Source organism: Colossoma macropomum, unplaced genomic scaffold, assembly GCF_904425465.1.
Source record: "Colossoma macropomum unplaced genomic scaffold, Colossoma_macropomum, whole genome shotgun sequence".
Classification (NCBI taxonomy): Eukaryota; Metazoa; Chordata; class Actinopteri; order Characiformes; family Serrasalmidae; genus Colossoma; species Colossoma macropomum.
The window spans coordinates 38,677-66,579 of record NW_023495633.1 but is presented as its reverse complement, the minus strand read 5'-3'; the positions used below and the strand labels follow the sequence as shown (position 1 = coordinate 66,579).

At 39.5% G+C, this 27,903-nt stretch overlaps 1 protein-coding gene across 2 annotated transcripts in view; it reads left to right on the top strand.

The window, feature by feature from the left end:
• si:dkey-119f1.1 (uncharacterized protein LOC557127 homolog) overlaps positions 1-27,903 on the top strand; it is a 175,144-nt gene that overhangs the window by 125,774 nt on the left and 21,467 nt on the right. For both annotated transcript variants that reach the window (XM_036563109.1, XM_036563108.1), the window contains exons 24-26: positions 16,818-16,923; positions 20,877-21,029; positions 27,229-27,326. In XM_036563109.1, the coding sequence (XP_036419002.1) occupies positions 16,818-16,923; positions 20,877-21,029; positions 27,229-27,326 (357 nt within the window). The remainder of the gene's footprint in view (positions 1-16,817; positions 16,924-20,876; positions 21,030-27,228; positions 27,327-27,903) is intronic.

The window sequence follows — 27,903 nt, the reverse complement described above, 5'->3', positions numbered from 1 at the left end:
GTGGTTTGATTTTTGTTGAAAGGACAAAATGGCTCTTCTTAACATTTGTGTTGTCGACTCCTGACCTAACTTTTAATGCGGCTTTTAATGCCACAGACTGCCTGGGCGCTGCACTTTCGCACTTTCAAGTTTCGCCTTTTGCCTTCAGTAAACTTTACGTTATAAATTAAAATTTAGAAAATCGATTTTTGACATCTGTGAATCGATTCAGAATCGTCCACGTCTGCATCGCGATGCATCTAAGAATCGAGTTTTCCATCGAAGTACAATGTCCAAATATTTACATATGCCACATTTATGATTTATTTTTTTTGTTTTTTTTACGTTAATCAATTAAGACATAACTGTGCACATAAATGTTATTTTTAAACTAGTTTGCTGCAGAGTTTACTTCTGTTCACTTCAAAAAATCATTAAAATATGTAATTTGTCCAGAGTCTCCTAACTTTATACTACTGTAAGTTTTATCAGACATAAGTTAAATGCAGTATATGAATCATAAAACTTGGTAGTATGACACTTCTTTCAATGAGTGACTATCCTAGAACATCTATGTGTTTATCTATGGCTAGCTAGCAGCTTTAGGCTCCCTCGAATGTTCAGCACTCTCGCTGCCAGTATACAACTGACTAACTGGCATCCCTAAAGGAGAAGCTACTTTCACGTGCCGTTATATAGAATCACCTGTAACCAGAGCTCTTTCAATAGCTCTTTCAATGTTTTTTTTGAGTCCCAATCCCACCCGCTCCTGTAGAAAATCAGAACCATTTGTGTCACTCCCCGCCACGACTGAAACATTTTGGCTCGCCCCCACCTGTGCAGTTCCGTTAAGGCAAACTAACATATCCAGTATCTGACAAAGTCTATTCACAAATACATTAATCTCTGTTGAAATAACACCAGAGTCATGGACTTACTGTGAAGTAACTTTACCATACACCATTTATTCTCAGTAAACATACAAACAAGCAAGAATTAAACCACAGAATGATTATTTTTGGTGTTTTTTTGGGTTCGGCAACTGTGGCCATTGGACTGAAGGCTCCGCCATCTCTGTAAGCTACAAGAATTTGCATGTTGTTCACATGATTGGTTCTTTCGCAACATGCTAAAGCAGTGCTTAGCCAGGGATGGGGGATTAGTTAAGTAGCGTGTCTTTGCCATTTTGTTAGCTACGAGCTAGGCGAGATGTTATCTGTGTTGCTGTGTGACCAGTAGTCTGTGCGTCAGTCTTCTGTGTTAAAGGTTGGTGGACCTTCCCATGCAGCAGAAAATACCATTGACTCCTTGGCTGCTATTGGCAAAAGGGGAAAAAAATCATGGTCTTGTCACCATCATCCCCTGGCTTCAATCCTATTGAGAACCTGTGGAGAATCCTTAAAAGGAAGATCTATGAGGGTGGGCGTCAGTATAGCTCAAAATAGCAGCTCTGTGAGGCAATTCTGACATTCTCAAATGAAGGAAAGAAACTATACATGGACTTAACAAGTTCAATAAATGAGAAAGTTGTTAGTCATCTCACACAAGGGTTCATATATCAATATGTAACTTGATCTGTGAATATAATTTTTGATTTAACTTTTTTGATTTAAAATTACCTGTCCAAGCAGCATATATGACGGATTTCTGTTTGAAATTATATAAATGTCATTATAACCCATTGAATGTTTTCAAAAACTGCATTTTGCATAATAATTTGGACTATTTTTAACTTATTTTGTGTTCTTTTCAAAATGTCAATAAAGCAATTGCAAGTATCAGTACTTCCACATAAAATAACATCTCATTGTGACAATTGTTGAGGATAAAAAAAAAAAATCCTTAAATATACGGGTTCTGTGTCGCATAATCTCTGCCGGACACTTGGAATTGCTCGACATCCACTTTACATCCACCATTCAAAAAGACCTTCTTTTTTGTTTAGTTATGGCTATGGTGGCTCTGATGCACAGATCTTGACTATATGGACATCCAATCATGCTAGCCGGCGTGACACTAAAGCCATCCGTAGAATAAATCATGGCCATCTTTGTCTCCTTTCAAAACTGATTGAAACTTCCTTTCCAACCGTTGCTGCTTTAACCTAGCCCACCTGAACGGTCGACCCATTACTATTAAAGCCTTGTTAATCAGTTACCTCATTACTCAGAAAAAAAGTGGATATGTTTTTTGAAACTTGGCAGCAACCTGGTGACTACTTACATTTAAACATGCTGACCCCCCCAGGCTACAGTTATCTATCAAAACCCCGATTAAAAGGGAGAGGAGGTGGTCTGGCTGTGGTTTATTACTCTGGTTTAAAGGTCAAAGAACTTTTACTCTACAATACTATACCCTTTGAATATATTGCTTTGAATATGTTGCTTCCTCCTCGTCTCTGCTGTTGCTGTTAGTTTATTGCCTTCCCAAACCTGCTCCGAGCTTCTTGTCTAAACTTAATGAACTCCTCACAATCATCTAGTCTCTTTGCTCTGCTGTAATCGTGCTTGGTGACTTTAATATTCATGTCGATACTAAATGCTCTTTTACATCTGAGTTCATTTCAGTACTAGAGTATTTTAACTTGATACAGTGTTCCTTGGCAAGCGCCTGATGGCCGGGCAGCTCACATAACCCGGCCGGGCTCAGCCCGAAAAGGCAACGTGTGAGGACCATGTGGGCTCACCACCTGCAAGGTCCAGCATGGGAGACCGGTGCAGTGCCATATAGGCAGTGGGAGATGGCAGGGAGGTCCTTGGTGGCATAGACCCCTGCAGCAGAAACTGGCTCTTGGTACGTGGAATGTAACCTCACTGGGAGGGACGAGCCGGAGCTTGTGCAAGAGGTTGAGAGGTACCAACTAGTTATACCCACAGTGTTGCCTCTGGATCCAAACTCCTTGATAGGGGTTGGTCCCTCTCCTACTCAGGAGTTGCACAGGGTGAGAGGCACTGGGCAGGTGTGGGGATACTTACGAGTTCCAGGCTGGCTGCCGTGCAGTTGGAGTTTGTCCCGGTGGACGAGAGGGTCATCTCAATGTGAATTAAAATTGCAGAGAGGAAAACTCTGACTGTTGTGTGTGCTTATGCAACAAACAACAGGTCGGAGTATTCGGCCTTCTTGGAGCAAGTGGGCAGGGTTCTGGAAAGGGCCCCGCCTGGAGATTCTATAGTCTTACTGGGAGACTTCAATGCCAATGTTGGCAATGACTGGGAGACCTGGAGAGGTGTGATTGGGAAGATTGGCCTGCCCGATCTAAACTCGAATGGTGAATCGTTATTGGACTTCTGTGGTAGACATGGATTGTAGTAAGTAAGTAAGTAAAGTTTATTTATGTAGCGCTTTTTACAACAGGTGTTGTCACAAAGCAGCTTTACAAGGAAATCAGCATTACAAAAAAGAAATCCAGGTCCAAGCCCCCATGAGCAAGCCAGTGGCGACAGTGGCAAGGAAAAACTCCCTAAGAGAAACAGGAAAAAACCTTGAGAGGAACAAAGACTCAGAAGGGGAACCCTTCCTCCTCTGGTCGACTAGTAGTAAACATTGTTTATTATATAATGTGAATAATATATGCTACCACTGGGCACCATTATCAGTAAACACGGCATAAATTTCCACTGCTATGCCGATGACACTCAGTTATATTTAGCAAGCGACCCAGATGATAAAATTAAACTTAGATGGACACTCTGGAAGAGAGGTGCTGAGCTGTCAACTGATCACTATCTGGTGGTGAGTTGGATCAGATGGCAGGGAAGACTGATGGTCAGGCCTGGTAGGCCCAAGCCCAACTCCTTAATCAGAGAGACATGCCTCCATCACGGGAGTCAGGGCCAAAGGCTTCTGGCGTGTCAGACTCCATTTGCCTGGTGGAGGTCACTGAGGTAGTTGGCAAGCTCCTCTGTGGCAAGGCACTGGGGGTGGATGAGATTCATCTGGAAATGCTTAAGGCTTTGGATGTTGTGGGGCTGTTGTGGCTGACACGCCTCTGCAATATTGCATGGACCTCGGGAACGGTACCCTTGGACTGGCAGACCAGGGTGGTGTTCCCTATTTTTAAGAAAGGGGACCGGAGGGTGTGTGCCACCAACCGGGGTATCACACTGCTCAGCCTCCCTGGGGAAGTCTATGCCAAGGTACTGGAAAGGAGACTCTGACCGATAGTTGAACCTCAAATTGAAGAGGACCAATGTGGATTCCGTCCCGGCCGTTGAGGGGGCATGGGAGTTTGCCAACCCAGTCTACATGTGTTTTGTGGACTTGGAGAAGGCTTACAACCATGTTCCCCGAGATATCTTGTGGGAGGTTCTCCCGGAGTGAGAGCTGTGTTCGTATACTCGACATTAAGTCAGGCTCTTTCAGTTTTAGCGTTGGACTCCGCAAAGGTTGTGCCTTGTCTCCACTCCTGTTCGGGATATTAATGGACAGGGTGTCAAGGCATAGCTGAGGTCAGGAGGGAATTATGTGTGGAGGCCGGAGGGTGGCGTCTTTGCAGATGATGTTGTTCTTTTGGCTGGATCGCATGGACGCCTCCAGTGAGTGTGAAGCAGTTGGTATGTGGATCAGCACCTCCAAGTCCATGGTCCTAGCCCGGAAAAGGATGGCATGCCCACTCGGGGAAGGGGAAAGGACCTGCCCCAGCTGGAGGAGTTTAAGTATCTTGGGGTCTTGTTCACGAGTAATGGGAAGAGGGATCGTGAGATCGGCCACAGGCTGGGACAGGCGGCAGCAGTAATGCGGTCACTCTACCGGACTGTAGTGGTAAAGAAGGAGCTAAGCCATAGGGCAAAGCTCATGAGTCATGAGCTGTGGGTTATGACCGAAAGAATGAGATCGCGAATACAAGCGGCGGAAATGAGATTTCTTCGCAGGGTGGCGGGCTACACACTACTTGATAGGATGAGGAGCTCAGTCATCCGGGAGGAGCTCAGAGTAGAGCCTCCCCCCTGTGAGAAAATCTCTGTTGTCTATTGTGATATTAGGTCTGTCAATCACAATCTGTTTGCTGCTTCTCTTCAGTCTTCAGCCCTGTCTGACCTACATAACCTATCATCCTCCGACAGTATGGTTTCCTCTGTATAATGACAGTATCTCTGAATTGCTTAATGATCTAACCCCTTTAAAGAATAGACTTCTCCCAGCCACCCACTCGAGTCCTGAAGGCCATTGATTGGCGTCAAGCACATTTATGAAAAACTGGCCTTACTGTCCACTCTCTACTTTACACTGAGCACATCCACAAGTATAGGGATGCCCTTATTACTGGCTCTAACTACTGCTCCACTATCATAATAAAGTCTAGGCCAAAAACACTCTTTCGAACTATTAACAAACTCCTCCATCCTCCTGTGTCAGCGTGCCCCCATTTAGCTTGCAGTGTCAGGCTTTTCTACATTCCTTTGAAAAGAAAATGAATCTATAGTTTCTTTCCTTCTACTTCTCCTATTCTGGGCACAAAGCTAACTTGTTTCACGCCTGTTGACTCCTTTTATGTCTCTGCACTCATCACTAAGTCTGATACTTCCTCCTGTCAGCTTGACCCTGCCCCTACCACTCAAGGCTTGTCCTTCTGTAATCAACACTCCAGTTGCCACAGTGATAAATTCATGTCTCTCTTCTGGTTTTGTTCGTACTGCCCTTAAAAAAAGCTGCAGTTATTCCAATACTTGGGAAACCTGAATTGGATCAAACTTCTCTAGCTAAAGTAATGGAAAGAGTGGTTGCTTTCCAACTCCAGACATTTCTCAGTGATAATTTACTCTATGAGTCATTTCAATCTGATTTCCATACTCACCACAGCACTGAGAGAGCTCTACTGCATGTGTTTAATGATCTTTTCCGGTCTGCTGATAGTGGTTCTCTCACTGTTTTCCTTCTCTTGGGCTTAAATGTAGCATTTGATACTGTTAATCGTGATGTTTTTATTTCTTGTCTTTTCTCTGTTGGTATCACTGATACTGCCTTCGGGTCATATCTTACAAACAGGCAACAGTTTATCACCACACAGGTCCCTCACCTCTCCTGTTACATGCGGTGTCCCTCAGGCCTCAGTTCTTGGACCCCTACTTTTCTTAATCTACATCTCACCCCTTGGCCAGATCATTCATAGCCATGGCCTTCACTGTCAGTGTTATGCTGATGATATTCAGTTAAGTCACTCAAGCTAAACACTGATAAAACTGAACATTTTACTGGTTGGTCCTAAATCTTTATTATCAAAATCATCAAATTTTTCTGTTTGTATTGATGGTTTGCTTGTTAAGCCTGTACCTGTTGTCAGAAATCTTGGTATTTTATTCTGATCTTATTTTGATCTACATATCAAGTTCCTCACAAAGACTGCATTCTTTCACTTATGTAACGTTGCTCATCTTCGCCCGTTCCTGACTGATAATGTTGCGCAAACTTTGGTTCATGCCTTCATTATGTCCTATAATGATTACTGTAACTCCCTCTTTGTTGGTCTCCCCATAAAGTGTATACAAAAGCTACAGTACATTCAGAACTCTGCAGCATTCAGAGTTCTCACCCATACTAAGCATTTAGCTCACATCACTCCCATTCTCTCTCAGCTACACTGGCTGCCGGTCCTGTCCCGTATAAAGTTTACAATTTTATTACTCACTTTCAAAGCCCTGCATAACCTTGGTCCCTTTACCTCAGAGAACTCCTGATCTTATACACTCCCTCTCGCTCTCTCAGGTATTCTGGTAATAACTTATTTGCTGTCCCACGCACCAGACTTTCCATTTTTGGGAGGTAGGCAGGCTAATTAGAGGTGGTTAGAGACTAAAAGTTTAAAATGTTCATGTGACACCAGTGAGCGAAGCTTCAGAGATTCCTGTAATAAATTCCAGCTTGCTGGTGCACTGTATCTAAAAGCAGATCTTCCCAGTTCAGTAAATGCTCCTGTCACCTGAGGGGTGATCCAATCACTGGAACGAGTCTGGTAAGATACTTTGTTTACACTGGGCATTTCTGTGATGTACGAAAGCATGTGGCCAATAAGTGCTTTATAGATAAAAAGAAGCCAGTGTGTCTCCTGACGCACAGACAGATGACCAGCCAACTTTTTCATACAGTACACAGTGATGGGTTTTGTATGGGTCACCAGTAATGAATCTTAAAGCAGAGTGGTATACAGAGTGTAGAGATTTTAGAGTAGTTACAGAGGCATTTCTGTGTATCACATTGCCATAATCCAGGGTAGACAATATTGTTGCTTCAATAATCTGTTCTCTGTGTGCATTGGGTAACATACTTTGTTTCAATAAATGAAGCCAAAATTTTGCCTCAGTTTACACGAGAGCATGTTAATATGGTGTTTAAAAGTGCGTTTATCATCTAGCCGTATACCAAGATACTTGTACTCACTAACTTTTTCAATGTCAGATCCCTTCAGGGTTGTGATTTTAAAAGCGTTAAGATCAATATTAGAAGCTCTGGAAAACAGCATAAACTTTTTTTCTGTTTTCTCAACATTTAAGACTAGTTTATGATTGTGAAAAGCTGACATTTTATCCACGGTCACAGTCAGCCGAGCAGTACAAGATGGTGTCATCAGCATATAAATATACCTTGCAATCAACAGTTGAGGTAGCAATGTCATTTATATAAATATTAAATAGTACTGGTCCGAGGATCGAACCTTAAGGGACCCCCTTAGTTACCGGTAGTAGCTCTGATTTATTTTGTCCCAGGGCCACACATTGCTGTCTATTGGACAGATCGTTTCATGTGGTCAAAACCAATATTTTGTAGACTTTTTAAAAGTAGGTAATGATCAACTGTATCAAAGGCTTTAGAGAGATCAATAAAAATGACTGCACATTTTTTCTTTCTATCGATGCCACTGAGAAGACTAAGATGAGAGAAGCAGCAGAGATTGTGCTATGCTTTTCTCTAAAACCAGACTAGTGGTTAGACAAGACTGAATTTTGATGGAGAAATGTCTTGAGTTAATAATTCACTAAAGTTTCTAAAAATTTTGGCTAAGCGTGACAATTTAGAGATGGGTCTATAGTTACTGAGGTCTGAGACATCACCTCCTTTGTGGAGAGAAATTACATGTGCTGTTTCCAGATGCTGGAAATTCTGCTTGATAAAATAGATAAACTAAAAGTGTATGTAATGTGTTCTAAAATAAGTGGGGTCACAAAGCTCAGAAAGAAGGGGTCCAAGCTATCCTCTCCTGCACTTTTAGTGTTGATGGTGTTGAGAGCTTTGGCTACCAAGCGAGGAGAGAAAGAATGAATTGAGAAAGGTTGTATCTGTTTCATTGAGAGGCGCTTCCATATTAGAATTATCAGATAAATGTCCAGCAGCTGTAAAGTGAGTATTAAATACATGTCAGATTTCTCTCTGATCAGTAGGCTGTTGATCATGAATTACAATATGGGTTGCAATGTGCACTAATTTGTTGTTTTGTTCAAATTAACTGTCTTTCAGAATTTGAGGGAGTTTGAATTTGTAAATATCTCAAGGTAATATTCAGCTTGAGCTTTTCTGATGTGGGAGGTACATTTATTCTTTAGCCATTGGTCTCTGTCGCCATTTTTTCTAGCAATGGCCCATGCTTTATTTCTTGTATTGAGCAATGAAGTTATTTCAGAATTGAACCAGGGATTTGATCTGTCTTTGATTCTAACGTTTTTATAAGGGGCATGCTTGTTTACCACCACCAGGAAAGTTTTGCAAAAATGGTCTAGCACTTAATCAGTATCTTGGTTTGCAGAAGTATAGTGGACGTCACCGAGCGCCGGATCACTTAAGAAGTCTTGATCATCAGGTTTAAAATTTCTTCTTACCACCACCAAAGCGCCTGACTTTATTATGCTTGTGTTTCTAATGTGGTCACTAAAACCAGGGTCAAAAACATAATTTTATCAAGTTTGTTGGATAGAATCAAATCTAAAAGTGTTGACATGTTGGGGTCACACAAGTTAGGTCATGTTGGTTCTGTGACTAGTTGCTTTAGCGACAGATTTCCACATACTTCCTTCAAGTGGATGCATTAGTTAACCAGATTGAAATCACCTAGGATCAGGATTTCTGAGTTGATGCATGGATTTAAAAGTTCAGCTAAATCATCTACAATATGAGAGGGTGCGGAAGGAGGGCATATGTCAATAAGAGCAAATTCATCAAGCTATAAAACAAAAAAAATCATTTCCAATATGTAGTCCAAAAAACAACAGATATCACTTCAATATGTCATATTATAAATAAACCAAAGATGAAGACCTTTTACTGCAGCATTTAAAAAATGGCTGCCAAAGTTAACAAATCGGTTCATTTATACCCCATCTGATTGACTCATGAGTCAAATTCAACATGTTGTGAAAAGGCCATTACTAATTAGTAGACCAAAAACACATTTTGGTTTAACACCTTTCATACTACAAACATATCAAAGATGAAGTCCATTTACCACAGCACTTTAAAGTAACTGGCAGCCAAAGTTACTAAATCTGTTTATTAAGTTGACGCCCTTTACCAGTAAGTAGACCAAACAGCACACTGTGGGTTTCGTTAAACTGTAAGCTGTAGAACCATAAAACGTGTAAGTTATGTTCATTACCTGATCCCCATACCATAGAACATTAGGCCTCATTGTGCTGCTTTATGCTTGGTCCCCACATGTTGTCGCATGCAGCTATATTTCTCTGATTGGCTGTGTGAATGCTATTTTATTGCTTGTGTTGTAAAGCACTCTTGCGTGTATGAAAGGCACATTATAAATAAAACAAATTATTATTCATTGAAAGCAGAAATGTAAAGCCGTGTGTTGCTGGCTTTACCAATGTTCACTAATGATATGACCAAATAGTAGTGTGTATATATAATGAAAAAGAAGTGGCAAAATGATAGACCCTTTTGGTACTCCGCAGCGTTTATCATGCTTTTCAGATACAAAATCACCAAGGGTTAGCAGTCAGATATGTCTGGAACCTTTTAAGGACATTTCCAATCCAGTTTCTATTGGTCTAAAAGTAAACCATGATCTAAAGTATCATATGCAGCGGAAAGGTCCAAAGGGACAAGAATTGATACTTTGTTTTCATCAGTATTCAGTTTGAGGTCATTTCCTACTTTTACCAAGGCTGTTTCTGTACTGTGACCTGATTTGAAGCCTGACTGAAATTTTTATAGTTGTTTATGTACCATACCTTTCTCTATTATTTTTCCAAAGAATTTGAAATTCAGCCTGTAATTACTCATAATGGAAGAGTCCAAGTTGGGTTTCTTGAGAAGAGGTCTTAAAACAGCAAATTTTAGTGGGTCTGGAAAGCAAACTGATTCAAAAGATCTCTTTACTATATTTTCAAACCTGCTATATTTAAAACAAAGACAAGCACCTGTTAAATTAATTTTGCTTAAAAGAGCACTCTGTGACCAATAGACTACTGGATGCAGTGCACCACTAACCACGAACTGAATGCTAGATCTAATGTTAATTGTTTTATTAAAAAAAACAAACAATTAAAAAAAGCAACACATTCCTAACATTTTCATGAGAATTCCTTAATATTTGCTGGTGAGAGAGTCTATAGTAGAGAATAATATCCTAAAGTTTTTTTTATCTGTAATAATTTTGGAGAAGTACTATTGTATCTCAGAGCACATTGCCTTGTTACATAGGTTTATGGAATTTTTCGTAGTATAATGTTTTCATAGTATAAAGTTTTTGGTTTTTTCTATATTTGCTAACTTCTGTGACAGTCCCTTTTAAGAGAACGTATTCATTCATTCTTCCAAGGTGTGGTGTAGCTTGTGAATCAAATTTGGTTTGAGGTAGTTCAGCAATTTCTGAAGCCTGGTGTTTATTTAAAGTTCTCACAATAACAGTAATGCCCTGAGACAGCAACATTTACAATATCGTGAACATAAATGCCTATGCCACAAGAGATATTCAAGTCTGAAGCATGGCTCTGTTTGAGTTGTCATGTGCTGTGCTGAAAATCTCCAGTTAAAATAATCTCGTCATTACTTGCGACACATAGACAATAATTCTGAAAAGTCAGGAAGAAAGGAGGATGCATACTTTGGTGGACGATAAATCACTAATACCAGAATTGATGACGTTCAGTAAAACTGCCAAATATTCAAAGGAAGTGAATTTACCAAAGTTGTTTTTGTAGCTAATTTTGTATGAAGGGATAGTAGCTAGTCCGACCCCTTTTTTCCCCCTCCCGCACTATGCAGAGTACAGAAAGCTGTATTGTGGAGGGACAGGTTTCAGATAGGACTGCTGCATCATCGCAATTCCACCCAAGTTTTCTAGAAAATACACGTTTGCGTTTGAGTGCCGTAATGTTGAAAAGAGCCATTTTAAGTTCATTTACATGACTTTCCACTGTGATGCTAGGGATACTAGGTGTGATATAATACAAAAACCTCTTTTTTCTTGACTTTCCCAATCTTTTTTTCCTGAATGACACCATTACAGTGTTTTCATCGTTCAGAAATGCAAGGGAATTTGCTGAGCTAGCATAGGAAACAACCAATTGGGGTCATCTTTGTCTTCGCTTATTTGCTTATTGAAATCTCTAGAAAACAAGTCTGTGTTCTCATAGCTCCATGTTTCATCCCTGTGTTGTCTCAATTATGTTTCCTCCGCTTAAAAACAGGATTAATGTGCATACTGCTGGTATACATATATAGTTATAGTACATTATAGTACATTTAAAATGAATGTATTAAAATATTAATATGTTAATACATATTTATATTATACTTTCAGTAAATAATAACTGATTGTGTTTACGAACATGCTGCTTCTCAATAGGTTCCACTTATAACGTGCTCTTGTTGTACATTGCAGTAAACAAGAATGAGAATCTGTTCACTGATTTAAATGTTTCTTATTCATTATTTAAACTGAGCAATATTAACAACATATCATCAAAGTTGGCATTTGTGCTAAGAAGTGAATCTTTGACCATGTCCTCAAGGAGATTGTTTATTTCATTACTGTTTTAACATGGACTAATTAACTTGCCCTCACCATATTCCCTTCGAGGAATCACTGATGCCTTGCTCAGAACTTACTTGAAGGGGCAAAAGAATGGCAGTGCACAATGCTTAAACCTGACAAAGGAATTATTTACAAAGTTTATGTATGCTGTGCTCTGAAAATAAATTGTTAGTAAAGTAAACTTTGTAATGCAGTCTAATAACTTAACTGAGTCTAGCCCAGCTTTGCGATTCTATTGAAAAATCAGCTTCTCGTTGTCATTTGCTCCCCTTCTCGTGCGATGTAATAGCCAGTACGTGTGCAGGTGAGAACATATGCTTTGCAATATTATATAATAAATCCAATTCCAAAAAGGTTAGAATAGTATATCAAATGCAGAAAAGAAAACAGTAATTTATAGATCTACATTGACCTGTATTAAAACAAAAACTGATGCCTGCAACACATTGGCACGGGGCAATTTAGGAAATGGAACATTGTGAGATGTTCAGAAATTTTCTTTAACAGGAATCTGGAAATATCTCTGTGCACAAAGGGCAAGGCCAGGAAAACACATCTGAATCCTTGATCCTTTGAACCTTAGACGGTGCTGCATTGAAAACGACATTCTTCTGTGATGATATCACATGGACTTGGGAGTACCATCCACAGTGGAAAGCATATGTCAACAGCATCCACAAACACTGCTGACTTCTCTGGGCTTGAGCTCATCTGAAATGGTCTGATGCTCAGTGGAAGCATGTATAGTAGTCTGATAAGTTCACATTGTTTATGGAAACAATGGGTGTCATGTTCTGTAGGCCATAGAAGAGAAGGACCATCCAGATTGTTACCAGTGAGTACCCAGCCAACATTTCCACCCCATATTTGTTAACAATGGGCTGCCATTTATGGCCCTGTTTGGACAGCCAAGTTTGGGCCCACAAAAATTTGTCTCCATATGGGCCCTATGTGTGGTTGCCCATGTGGGCCACTAATGGGGCCAAGCTGGGTTGCAAGTGGGGTCCTTGTAAACAATCCTCCACAGGATTTTTCAGGGATGTTCATGCTTAATTCAACATATTCTGCATGTGTTACAACAGCATGCTTGCATAATCAGAAAATACAGGTGCTAGACTGACCTTCCTGAAGTCCAGATGTGTCTCCTAATTAAAACGTTACAGAGTAAAAATAAATTATGACCGTACGTTAAAACAAAGCACAGTTAAATTTAAAAGATTCACCAATCAAAACACAGCAGTTCCGGCAGGAAAAGCACTACAGAGATGTCAAGTTTAATGAAGAAGGACAGAGGACAACTAAACCAGCACACACGACGAACAGTCCACGTCCAAACGGTCATCTGTATTTTCACATGAACTAAAGAAAAAGGCATTATTATCAGCGGGCAGACACAAAACCCGCTGAGATCCATTCTCACAACTTGACTCCAGCCTGAGGCAGCATTAGCCGAGCTAGCTGATCCGAGCTAAACAGGTACCGTGTTTGCGGTTTTCCTCTTTCTTTTATTTTTTTATCTGTTGCACATATTTTATTAAAAGTGTCTGTCAGCTACTTTAGTTAACAGGTGTCACCCACAGCCTACAGTGTACATGTTTATACAGCCTAGTTTAGCTGCTGTTGTGTAGATAAACGGTCGTTTACGACTGTGTTAGTAATCTAGTCTAATACAGATTCTTCATAAACTTTAATCTTATAAGCTAGAGTCCAGGGAGCTGATGGGCAGCAGGACTCTCACTAAAATTACCCCATTAATAAAGCAATCCACTCATAATTTTGACTCAGTTTTTGCTCTTAAATGAATTAAACAGTAACAACCTCTGCGCAGTCTTTCAGGGACTCTAAAATACTTTATTGGAAACAGATAAACTAGGATGTCTTATATAATCATCTAACCATGAAATGCATGCAGTTTACTGTAAACCTTGTTCTTTACACAGTTTACATTCAGGTGTGTAAATGTGACTAGCAGAGTGCACTGTGATCAGTCTCAGCTCTCAGAAATTTAGCGTTTTTCTGTACAGATTATTTCCAGTGATGTAGCCTAGTCAGCTCAGAAATATGTTCAGGTTGTGACAGCGGAAATACGAAGAAGTAACTAAGTAACTCAGTACTTAAGTAGTTTTTTAATGAATTACTTATTTACTCTTACTTGAGTAATTTTATTTACTAATACTTTTACTTGTACTTGAGTAAATTATCACTGCAGTAGCAGTACTTGTACTTGAGTAGGGATTTTCAGTACTCTTTACACCCCTACAGCTGAAGATATATAACAAAAGAATGGCAAAAAATTTTCATTTTCAAAACTGGGTCACGTGACAAGTGACTTTTAATTGTTGTCAGAAGGAAAGGTGATGTACTACAGTGGTAAACATGCTTCTGTCCCAACTTCTTTGGAATTGGTTTTGTATAATGATCTGTTAGGATGATGCATTGATATTTGAACTCTCTGGGTTGGTATAATGATCTGTCAGGGTGATGCATTGATATATGAACTCTCTAGTGGGGAAAAAATAAACAATTAAGTAATATTAATTTAGAAACATGAAATTTTAGCCTTCATACAAGGTATGATGATAACCTTGTGGGTACCTCAAAATATTTTGTGTATAATTTAATTACATTTATCGATTTTTTGCCATTAAAGTGTGTTGTGCCCTTGTCCTCCAATTTAGTGAAGTTTCCAGGTATTTTGGCTGATACTAGTGCTAACTAGATCCTTTGGAACCAGAGTATACCATACTGTGTTAGTAATTAGATTCATAAACATGTATGCTTATTGCCTTATTGAGGTGTGATCTTTGGTGACCTCATCACCCTAACCATGTACCATGGAGCAGCATCTGAGGTCACTGAATCCCACATATATGACAGCTGTGTTGGCTTTAGGGTGTAAGTAAGTATAGCAGGCTGCTTTAGTGTACTGTAATCTCAGAGAAACAGTAAACAAGTCAAAGTTATTCTTTACATAGTGGAGACTGGAATTGCAGATGAGGACAAAATTCTTTTAAGAAAGATTTTTAGCAGAGGGATGAGGATGACTAGCTGTTAAGTATTCCTCAGCAAGGATGTGTTAGATTCTGTATTTTTGAGCATATTCAGACATTTTAGTGTATTTCATTAAGATACCTGTTTTTTAGATTTAGGACATTTGGTCTCAATAAATCTGCTATATTTTAATTCTAATAGCCTTATCAATCATTTGGACGTCTATTGGAAGTCTACTATTTGTCCTCACATCACAGTTCCTTGAATCCACTTGCTCCATTGAATCATCTGGTCTGGGGCTTGACTTCACACCTAGCCACAATACCTGTTTTAAATCTGTATAAATCCTGTGCTTCTCTCTAGATCATCAGAGGGCTGATTCTACTCTGTAGCATCAGAACTAGACTGTCCCCTCCAATGGCCATTTTAATTTGCCAATAAATCACATTTTCATTAATCCACAAGCTGTCTGTGTTTACTGCGAAGTTCCTGAGAAACTGCAGTCTTACAGACTGCAATCTTACAGATGGCTAAGCTGTACTTCAGGTCAGAAACAATGTGAATGATTGGTGTACCTGGTTTCAAAGATTGATGATTGGATCAAACACTTCGTATCATAATAGTTAAGGAATAAAATTCACAATTCATCATTGCCAAACCACCTAGTTAGCTCGTTCTGGTATACAGCAGTGGTCACCAACCCTGGTCCTCCTGCTGGGGAATCAACCACAATCTGCTACACCTGCTCCAGCTAATAACCATCTTCAGAGGTCCTTGATTGGCTGGATCAGAATCATTAGTGTTAGGTAATGGGAAAGAAAGCATGTTAGATTCAGATTGCTATACATAGCAGTGATCACCAATCCTGCTATTAGAGATCTACCTTCTTGTAGACTTTGGCTGCATTTGTTCTCAACTTAGCCTGACTTTGGCTGACTTGATGGTCAATGTGCAATGCTGATGACTGCAGGGAAGGTGTATAAAAATGCTGCCATCAAGTCAGACACATTCTACTTCCTCTACTGAGGTCACAGCAATGGCCGATCGCCTGTTCATCTTTTTTTTTGCAGACAAAATCGACCCAAAAGTTTACATTACATTTTTAGCCACACATCAGATCATATCTAAGTAATGTGTTATGAAAACATCTGGGACGATGGGTTAAGGTGCATGAGGGAAAAGTCACACATGAAATGCCTGCTTGAGCCACACTTTTAGAGTTTTTTTTTTATTTCTTGCTGTTTTATTGAGAACCGTATACTTTAGAATAAAGTAAACAATACAAAATGACAGAGGCAACCTTATTGCCAGGAAGGTAATAAGATATCTAAAAAATAAAGTATGACCTACAAGAGCAAGATATGTTTTAGAATAAAAACGTAACATACATGAAACATCCGAGATTCCAGCCAATGAGGGAGGGTGATGTCCTGACGTCATGAAGGTGTGTTGTAGCTCATGCAGTGGATGGAGAGCACTGTTCAAAAACTGCAGTTGCCTTGTTTCTGCAAGATTTTAATGTCATGTAACATGGTGATGTTCTGCAGTCCTGGCGAAAGTTGGACATAATTTCTAACCAGCCTGCATTGGTTGAAGTCCAGCATGTATCACGATAAGTCAGTGTTGTGTAGGGCTGCATAAGTTGACCGCAACCTTTAGCTCCAGTCCTAATCAACCTGACCTGATCCCTCTAATGATTGCCTCCAGAAGTCCTTGATTAGCTGAATGAGGTGTGGTAGATTTGGATGGAAAGTAAAACCTACAGGAAGATAGATATCCAGGAGGAACACTGGTGTCCACTGGTGTACAGGAATACACAGGATGACTATTTTCCTGTAGTCATATAATCCTTTTTGTGTTTTTCCTACAGATATCTTTCTGTGCGCTGTAAATACTATTTTGACTCCATGTTATCCCAGAGAGGATACACAGGATCGATGGTATTCAACCACAAGAAAGAGGCCCTCTCCATTTCAGTAAGCAACACTCAAATGATATTCTTATTCTTATTGTTGTTGTTATTATTATTGTTATTACTAAGAAGAAAACGCTTTTTGTTATTATTGTTATGTTTTTTAGTTTTTTAAAATGTTGGTTTGTGTATCTTTCTGACATTGCCATCCTGCCTATACTAATATCTATGACTTCATGGATTTTATCATCACTTCATGCAAGTGCTTTTCAAATATTTACATTATGCAATTGTATGCAAAAGTTTGAACTCCCCTGGTCAAATTACATGTTTTGTTGATTTTTTTAAGAGAACATAAGTACATGTCTACCAGAGAGAACACTCTACTGCACAATTTTAATGCACAATGACTAATTTTATGCAGGATTTAACATACTGAGAATAAATAAATGTGGCCATGCAATTTATGGCACATTCTGTTATTATAGATAGATAGATCGATCACTGTATTAATCCCAAAGGGAAATTCTTCTGTTGCAGCAGTACAGAGCACAGTAAAGAACAAAATGAACAGGTGCTAAAACAATAAAATAAACTAAAACAAAAAAAAATGTGCAGTACAAACATTAGAAGTAAATTGCATAAATACTATGCGGTTGAAAATGCAGTGGTGCATGTCCCTTCCAATTCAAATCAAATACAGTTCAGTCACAAGTGAATGAACAGTGACTATGTACTGTAAACGATAACCTATGTTAACAGTTGTGCAATATGAATATAATAAACAAAGTGACAGTGCAATGTGCAATATTTGTGGACAAATAAACAAAGTGGCAGTGCAATATGAAATATGTATAAATGTATAAGCAAAGTGCCTGTGCATAGTAATATGAGTTAAAAGATGTAATGTAATGTCCAGCCGGTGCCCAATGAGCCTGTCTTGTCAATGGTTCAGTATACGATAATGTCCCAGTCAGGCACAGTGATGAGGTGTTGTGCATTGTGATCGCTGTTGGTACAAACAATCTCCTGTACCGTTCCATGCTACAGCGGAGCTGAGTGAGTCTGTTGCTGAAGGTGCTCCGCTGTCTAACCAGTAGGTCATGGAGGGGATGTGATGTATTGTTTAGGATAGCAGTGAGTTTATTAAGTGACCTCCTTTCAGCCACCATCTCAAAACCATTCAGTGAGCATCCCAAGAAAGAACCAGCCTCCTTGGTCTTGGTCACATTGAGGAGCAGGTGGTTTCTCGTACACCACTCAACAAAACTTTCTACAAGGTTTCTATATTCTCCTTCCTGCCCGTCCCTAATGCACCCAACCACCACAAAGTCAGAAAATTTCTGAAGGTGGCAGAGGTCAGACCTGAACTGGAAGCCCATCGTATACAGGGTGAAGAGAAAGAGTAAGAGCACAGTTCCCTGAGATGCTCCAATGCTGCTGACCAGATGATCTGACAGGCAGGTTCCCAGTCGCACATTATGGGGTATCAGGCCAATACCGTGCTCTTTTACTTATGCTCATAAAAATTCACTGTCGAAAGACCATATATGCTGACTTTACCCTGTTTGACTGAGTAGAATAGCAAGGTATAAACGTTGTTTTTTTCTTTTTTTTAAACTAATTTTGTAAAATTGGCTGTAGAGAGAGCGTATTGTTTTACCGTGTACATCACTGCCTGGCTTTTAGCTTCAGTGCAATGTTACCAGCACCTCTCAGCTGCTCTGAGTGTTTGCTCAGTACTTGGCCACAGCATGTTGTTTTGAATGACAGCTTTATTTGAAATTGTTCATTGAGAGAGCTGTTTGTAAGGGCTGCAGAATAGATAGAGGATGTTCATACAGCATGAGTAGATAAATCATACTCCACGGTTTATTCAAACTTACAGTGTGAGTTACCAAAGAACAAGACTTCTAAAATTGCAGTGTATGTCTGGCTTTAGAGGACGTTCAACTACACCTCAACCAGCCAAACAAAATACTTCAGTCCAAAAGTAAGCTCCTCACATGCGTCAGCCTCCGGTGTGATTCCTGCTGTCACTGAGCTGCAGAGAAAGACACCAATAAGGAGCATCAAAACTATGCAGCTATACAGAACTGCTTTTCTGGCATGGAACAAAACCCGCTCTTCTCCGCTGCAGTGCTGCTTGATGCAATGTAACTAATGTAGCATAGCTAGCTAATTCAGGGGAGGAAGGCAGAGGAGAAAGAAAAGTTTTATTCAACTAGTTGTTTTCCCCACTCTTTTCTCCTCTTCTTATTGGTAGGTCAGATGTTACGTTTAATAGTGATTTCTTTATTTGCCTTCAACTAAAAATCACATCCAACACCCCCAGACATTTTAAGCTGCATCCACTGGCCCAAGGCAGCTATGTTCATGTCCAGTGTGACCATTTGACGTTACCCAGGACATATGTCGGAACAATAGGGGCGAGCTGGCATTTGACCCGCCAAACAGAGGGGGAAGTGGTGTGAAGCACACCGCCACTGGACTCGGGATCAGTGAAACGCTTCTCTATCTGGCAGTCTGATGGACAAATCTGGGTTTGGCGAATACAAGGAGAGCATTACCTGCCTGTCTACATTTGTACAAAATGTAAAGTTTGGTGGAGGAGGGATAGTTGGGATGAACTAGGACAGAGATTGAGAGCCAGGCCCTTTCGTCCAACATCAGTATGTGACATCACAAATGCTCTTCTAAATGAATGAGCAAAAATTCACGCAGACACTCGACAAAAGTGGAAGCTGTTATTGCTGCAAGGGAGGGACCAACTCTATATTATTGCCTATGGATTTAGAATGGGATGTCATAAAAATAAAATACTTTTGTCCATATAGTGTATATGGTGTATATAGTGCTGAAAGTAAGTTTTTGTTGGTAAATAAATGCTATGGACAGTGGTCCATTTTTGTCAATCAGAGAAAGGGTAAAACAGCACACTGATGCCATGTGGTTTTTGTTTTCATAAACTAAATTTACTTAAATTAATAGTCAGATTTCACTCATATAGGACATATTTTGCAGGTGGGAAAATGCAGTCTTCACCACTAAGCTAATATAAACACTGAATGTAAGAGAAAGGTCAAAATGACACCTAGGGCTTTCCCATGACACGTCGGTATCAGTATAGAAGCTAGATACACTCAATATGTCAACAGAATTACACTTACAGTTGGCATTCATTCCTTAATTTTATGTCCCGTACATAGGCTGTCAGTAAAGCCTCCCTCTTGTCCACACAGAAGCAGTGACATTATATGTATATATCTGTAATTATTTGCCCCTTAACACAAAATATGTTAAAGGAGCATTCCGGCCTAACTAGAGTCTCATTTTTTTGCCATTTTATGCAGTATTTTGTAGTGCAGCATTGTATCCCTCCACCTTATCTCAGAAACCAAATTGAGGTGGGATATCTAGATAGCCAAGTAGTTCACTAACTTTAGCTTTTATGTTTTGTCCTTTTTATTTCACAAGCCATTTCTGTTGCCCGAAAAGCTACTCTCTCCATTGTAATTCTGATTTGTAAACAACCCAAACGTGGCTGCTTACCTACACAAACGTGAACAATCAAGTTAGTAAGAGTGGATCTGAGCAAAAAATCTAAATTGAGCAATAGGGCTTGTAATATGAACATAGCCTTAAATATTTTTCAAAGAGCCGGTGTTTGAAGATAACAAGGGACTCAGCCGTTCAAATTCCCATTGAAAGTTTGTTCTGTCACCTGGGTGTTAGGACAGAGAAGAGTCTTGATGATTGTCTTCCATGCTTTGAGGGATGAGCTGAGCCACACTTGATGCTCGAAATGCAGCGTACCTAGTCTTTGTACTGCTTTTGTTCAAATAGAGATCAAAGTAGACTTATCAATCACTGATTTCTGTTTTTATTTGCATTTCACATTTTGTCCCAACTTTTTTTGGAAATGAGTTTTTATGTTTTCTGACATGCTTTTTCATTTCTCTCTCTCTCTCTCTGTCTCTGTCTTTCCCTCTTTCTCTCTTTCTCTATTTCTGTTAGGTGCAGCCCGGAGAGGGTGATAAGGCTACTCTCAGTGACATGCGCTCTTTGTCTGGAGGGGAACGATCATTTTCCACTGTCTGTTTTGTTTTGTCTCTTTGGGCCATAGCTGAAGCTCCATTTCGCTGCCTGGATGAATTTGATGTGTACATGGTAAAGCACATTGCCAACCTCATGACCTTAAAGCCCCAGGGAACCTAAATCATTTATAACTTTTCACAGTCTACATGTTCTTCGCAAGAATTTCTCCCATTTTAGTATAAATTGGGCAGTCTTAATTTTGGTTAAAGGTAGTCTCGCGAAGTCAGACTTTATCTAGTACAAAGAATGTCTGTGCACAGCCATGAGAATATTTGGGCTAAGAGTGGGTGAAAATATAGAGTTATTAGAGTGGGAACAAACTGAGAGTGAAATTTATAAACCAATGCTTCATGAAGGTGGAACTCAAAGTAGAGGGTGATTGTGCGCTTGTCAGCATTGTCAGATGGACAGAAGTCTGTCAGAAGTAGGTACATGTGTGTCGCATGTGCGAAGATCACAGAATGTGGTACACATAAACATGAACTGCTGCAAAAAAGACAAAGACAGTCTTACCAAACTAATCTATACATAATTTTAAAGCATGTCACTGGGCAAGTAATAAAAGTTGACAGTGAGTTACCAGTGGCTGTATGTTGCCTTCGTCGTTCACAGTTATGACGATACAGCTGGAGTAAAAAATGTGCAAAGAATTGGCAGCTATGTTTGAGAAAAGATGAGCTCTCGGATTTGTACTAAAGAATGTTCACACCCACTAAAAAGCATGCAAAAAAAGGACACTGTTGACTTCAGTGGTCTCTGTCTGAAGCGCACATCTCCATCTGTCTTGGCCAATGACTTTCTCATGTTCCAAGTGCAATGGTGGCATCGCTTAAAGCTATTTTTTTGTCTAGTTTTGTGCTGTGACCTGCACATGCAACTAGAATTGAAAATACAAACTCTTACTGCCGTAATGGATTTATAAGCAAGACATTGGATTTTTTTTGTCTTCTTCAAGTAAGTAAAAAGGTGGCCAGGCTTAGTAAACTAAACATTTACCATGTCTTTTGTGGCAAACAAGCCACAACCTCTTTTTTCTGAAGTGATAAAGGATGAGTTTGTGATACAGAAACAGTCCTCCCACATCAATTTCTTACCACACTAATCCTCTTATGGCTGAATAAGGTGAGATCTAAAATATCTTTTATTAATAAATCAAATGGAAGTGATGTGGCAAGTGAACTAGAAGGCTCTCATTCAGAGACACTGCTGCCACTCATCTGCGATAAAATGCGCTGTTACCCTGAAATAAGATTCAGTGGTAATGGGTGTCCACGCAGCGCGTTACAGCCAACCTTCCCGTTTTCTTTAGTGATCTTATATCTTCGGTTTTGGTCTCGTTGTGTGTGTGTGTGGGGGGGGGTATTTTCTGTCGTTGGTATTTTCGAGACTGGACGCTGAATCTCGGCTCCATAGTGTGCAGCATAGCGCGAAAGCCCTGGTTGTCAACGACCGAGAACAGACAGCAGACAGCAGGTCACATAGCCCCGAGGTCTGGCCTCGCCAGGAGCGAACGCAAAAACAGAGATTAAGATGAACATTTGGAGGACTTATTCACATTTACAAACAGCGCGGTTGGTTAAATCTGCAACGAGAGTTAAAAAAAAGTTGCGAAAATGAACTCGCTTCTCTTTCGTATTTTCCCGTTCCACCTTAAATGGTGCAGCAGTTACATTCGGCGCCTAAGGCAGAATTTAAGGTGAAACGGGAAAATTAGAACGAGAAGCTGGCGAATGAGAAGCGACTTCAGCCTCGTAAAACAGCCGGATGCTGAGACATTTTACAAGAAACTCTAGTTTTGAAGACAAGTTTTCTGGCAGAGATGGAAGGAAAGCAGCTATAGCTGAAGCTTAAAGCAGAGCGAAGTAAATCTGCGCTCTCGTTTATATTTTTAGCCCATACTACGGCATTAACACATACTGGACATTAAATGTTGCAGCTCCCAAGGTGGTTTGACTTTGTTGAAAGGCAAAATGTCTCTTCTTAACATTTGTGTTGTGACTCCTGACCTAACCCGGCTTTAATGCCGAGGGAGCCGGTCGGATTTCTCACTCATCCATTGTGTTATTGTTATGTGCCGCCACAGACTGTCCAGGCGCTGCACTTCCGCACTTCCAGTTCCGCCTTTTGCGTTCCATCAACATTACGTTGTAAATTAAATATTCAGAAAATCGATTTTTGACATTTGTGAATCGATTCAGAATCGTTCACGTCCGCATCGCGATGCATCTAAGAATCGAGTTTTTCCCGCACCCCTACGGAGATGTGTACAACAGTACATATCATAGTTTTATTTCATTCAGTAAGTTTTATTTAATAACTAGTCTGTCTATATATATTTGTTTTTTCTTCTCATATATATATATATATATATATATATATATATATATATATATATATGCATGCGTGTGATTTGATTTGATTTGAGAGCTGAGCATCAGTGCAGAAAAATGTAAACAAAATTTAAAAACAAAGCAAGCAAAGGGGATTCTCAAAAGGCACATGCAGAGAAACACCTAATTTTTCAACATTAGTGCAAATGTACCAAAGTTTTATGAGGGCATTTTAACAATTTAAAATTTAAAATTAAATAATTTTTAAATGAGCAGAAGGCCAAATGAGGAAATGTTTAACATTATCATAAATTAACACGTAACCACAAACGTTTGGAAGGTCCTATGATAACACACTAAGATAAAATGAAGCACGGGATACACAGTGATTTCATGGACTTTTTTTTTTTTACTTTTGGTCATAAAATTATGAATGTGTGCAACCACGCATTTTATTTTACTGTTTAATGTATAACTGTAAAAACTGCTTTTTTACTCACCCAGCAACAAGCTAATGGTAGTATACTCTTTGGCATGACGCGAAGCGGAATCTTTTAAAATACACAATGTTTTAGATAATTATTTAAGTTATTATTAATAATAATCAACATTAACAAGCATTCTGCCAAGAAATGTAGCTCCTTTAGAGTATGGTATGGTTGCTAAGCAACCACTAACCGCTGAATAAGGAGAAGAACATTCGGTCGCCAATCACTGCATACTGCAGACATTTCATGATTTTTTTTTCTTTCATATAACAATGAACATATGTAACATAGCACTGTTGAATGCAAAAGCTTCCAGTTTATAAGTACTTTTTGGTCACCAAATTACCACTGCGAGCCTTCTGCCAGTCTGACGATGGGACTTTTCTCACGCTGGGGCTGAATCTCAAACGGCTCCCTGCTCCCTAGATAGATAGACAAATAGTAGGGGTGGGGGGAAAAATCGACTCTTAGATGCATCATGTGGACGTGAATGATTCTAAATCGATTCACAAATGTCAAAAATCGATTTTCTAAATATTTAATTTATAACGTAATGTTGACGGAATGCAAAAGGAACTTGGAAGTGCAGAAGTACAGCCCCCAAATACTCTGTGGCAGCACATAACGAAAACACAACTGGATGAGCGAGAAATCCGAGCGACACCCTCTGCATTAAAAGCTAGGTTCGGTCAGGAGTTGACAACCCAAATGTTAAGAAGAGCCATTTTGTCCTTTCAACAAAAATCAAACCACCGTGGGAGCCACAACATTTTATGTCCAATATGTCTCTGAAGTATATTTTAAAAAGGAACCTTTGATAGAAGAAGGTAAAAACACTCTTTCAATAAGTTGAGGTGGTAGTATCTAGGAGTGCCCTATGTGCTCTGTTTGTGCAGGGGCTAGGAATGTGAGTTGGGGGCCCTTGGTCCATTGGGAGAGGGCCTCTCACTTTCTCCCTTCTTCTCTTAGGTCCAAATAGATGAGATCATTTTAAAAAGAACCATATGTTCTGTCTCCTGTTTCAACAACAAGAACCATATATATATGCTGTTGGTCAGTCTGTTCGGGAGGGGACATTTAGAATTGGCACAGATCCTCTCTCAGGTACTCTATAGTGCTTGATATGATACTGTTTTACTATGTAATAAACCTTTTACTGGCAACTCAGTATCGGCGGAGTTTTTCTTCACAACATCTAAACACCATCGCCACTAAATAAACAACATCTCAGTATGTGCTAATGTACTAGTGTAGGCTAAAAATATATAAACGAAAATGAAGTTTTCTCTGCTTTAAGCTTTAGCTATAGCCACTTTCCTCCCATTTTTGCTGAGACATTTTCCTTAAAAGTAGAACCGTTTCTTGTAAAATGTCTATCAACATCCGACTGTTTTTACGAGGCTGGAGTCGCTTCTCATTCTCCAGCTTCTTGTTCGAATTTTCCCATTCTACCTTAAATTCTGACTGAGGCACCAAACGTAAATGCGGCACCATTTAATGTGGACCGGGAAAGTTCGTAAGAGAAGCTGACTTCATCTTCGCAACTTTTTACTGTTTGACAGTCTGTCGTTGCAGATATAACTTACCAGGAAACCAACTGCGGTGCTTGTAAATGTGAATAAGTCCATTCATCTCCAAATGTTCGTCTTCAATCTCTCTCGTTGCCTCTTCGTTAGCAAATAGCTAGGCGAGACTGCGTTGCTAAGTGATCTGCAGTCTGTACACCAGTTTTCAGTCGTTGAGAACCAGGGTTTTCACACTATGTTGCACACGTCCCATCTCGAAAATATTGTACTGACCCAGCGATCCCCACTCTCTGTTATAAGTTATAAAATCACTAAAGAAAAAGTGTTGGACGGCTGTAACGTGTGCTGCGTGGACTTCCACTGACACTGGATCTTATTTCACCGTAACAGCACATTTTATCACAGAAGAGTGGCAGCCAGTGTCTCGTGCTCCAAACAAAAGCAGTGAATGAGAGCCCTCTAGTTCACTTGCCACATCACTTTCATTTGTTTTATTAATAAAAGATATTGGAAATAAATTCATTATGGATCATTACAAATACTTTGCTTTAAAAGTACCAAGTCATCACAGAGTGAAAAAATAGAAATCCTGTATAGAAAAAAAAGATGTATCAAGATGCATCAATAATCGTTTTATAATCGCATCGCAGCCCTCTGAATCGTAATCGAATCGTGAGGTGCCTAGAGATTTCCACCCCTAATAGATAGAGAGATAGATAGATAGATACTTTATTGATCCTGAAGGACAGTTAGCAGCCAGTAGCAGTCACGCAACACAGGACAGTTATAATAATAAGGGTGATGCGATATAAAAGCAAGAATATATACAGAAACCTACAGGCATATATACAATCTACAGGCATATATACAAATAGAAATATACAAAAATATGCAATAAGATCTATAACCTGAGATAAAAAAGGCAGTGCAATAATGAATGTACGAGGTGCAGGTAACAGCATAAAATGACAATACTGAACAAATATGTGCATACATTGGTACTGAGATAAAAATGTCTAAAGTGTCTAGGTGTGGAGTGTCCAGATGTGTGATAGTGCACTACGTAGGAATTTAAATACTGGCTCCAGCAGCCCAACAATGCAAAATACCGCAAAAATGTTCATTTGGCATTCATCCACATTCATACTCGACAAGCAGTGCCCTATTTGACAGCAGAAGCAAGAATTTCTAAATGTAATATTACACAGCACACTACGTAGGGAGTACGGAGCTGTTTGGGATTCAGCCTGGGTTTGCTACTTCTGACTGAAACGTGGACATTTGAAGCGTGTAAGCCATTCAGGTGACATTCTTTAGATTTCTCTATTGCTGTTTTACAGTTAATCATATCATGAGTACTTTAATTCAAGCCTGTGATATTAATGTTGGAGTTGTTTAGCATGTTTGCTGTCTTTTACCTTGTTGGCTCTTAATTCATCAGTACACTCAGTGGTTCAGGCGGTCATAGCCGTGGTATATTCCCATAGGACTGGAATTATTAGTGATATAATTATACTTTCACACTCTATCACTATAACACAGACATTTAAAACTGTGAGATATTCAAATAAAATATTCTTTGCTTAGAATGTTACAGTTTTAAGACTGCTGCACACTCCTGCAATAGAGAGTTGTTTCTTTTTGCACAGGTGCATTAAGCATTCGGTATCGGCTGCCAGCTCTGATCTTTGCGATACTTGTTCTACGAGTACTGCCATTGTTAAAAATCTGGATTTGACTTCAGAGTTAATTCATATTAAATGTTAGCATAGTGAATACATCAGTAAATGATGTATTCACTATGCTAACATTTACTATGAATTAACTCTGACATCAAATCCAGATTTCTAACAATGGCAGTACTCGTAGAACAAGTACTGTTCAAGCCTACAGTCATAGCACTTTTAAAATTTTTGCTTTCCTTCAGGACATGGTGAATCGCCGGATTTCCATGGACATGATGTTGAAGATTGCAGCTAGCCAGCGCTACAGACAGTTTATTTTCCTCACTCCTCAGAGCATGAGGTAACAACCTTTTCTAGTTTCCATTGGTCTCAAAGTTCCCAAACTGGTATGGGTAGCCTTTTAAAATAATAATAATAATAAATAAGAATATTACTATTATTATTATCATAATAGTGATAATCTCAAATTAAATGTTTTATTGTTGTTGTTGTTGTTGTTATTATTGTTATTATTATTATTATTATTATTATAGGGTCCAAGCACGCAGGTCATAGGACCCTATTACTTTTGCTCAGATTTTTCTTATTATTCTTTTTCTCCTGAAAAACGTGTTGTGGAGAAGAGAGTGCAAGTCCTAGAGACACCAAACATTCACACCAAACACAAACATCGTATGAAAATGTGTGCAAATTTGCATAAAATGCTAATTATCTTAAAATCTATAGAGATTTTTAATATGGGCTGTTTTGTGGCCCATCACATACATAATCAGGAGAAGAAAGAATTTTGTCTCTACGACATACGGTACAGAATCGCCAGCCCTAAACGTATAAAGCTTTGCTATAGCGCCACCATCAGGCCAACTGGGCTGAGCTCAAGCGCCTGAGTAGCAAGAGGGACTACTACCTATTGACCA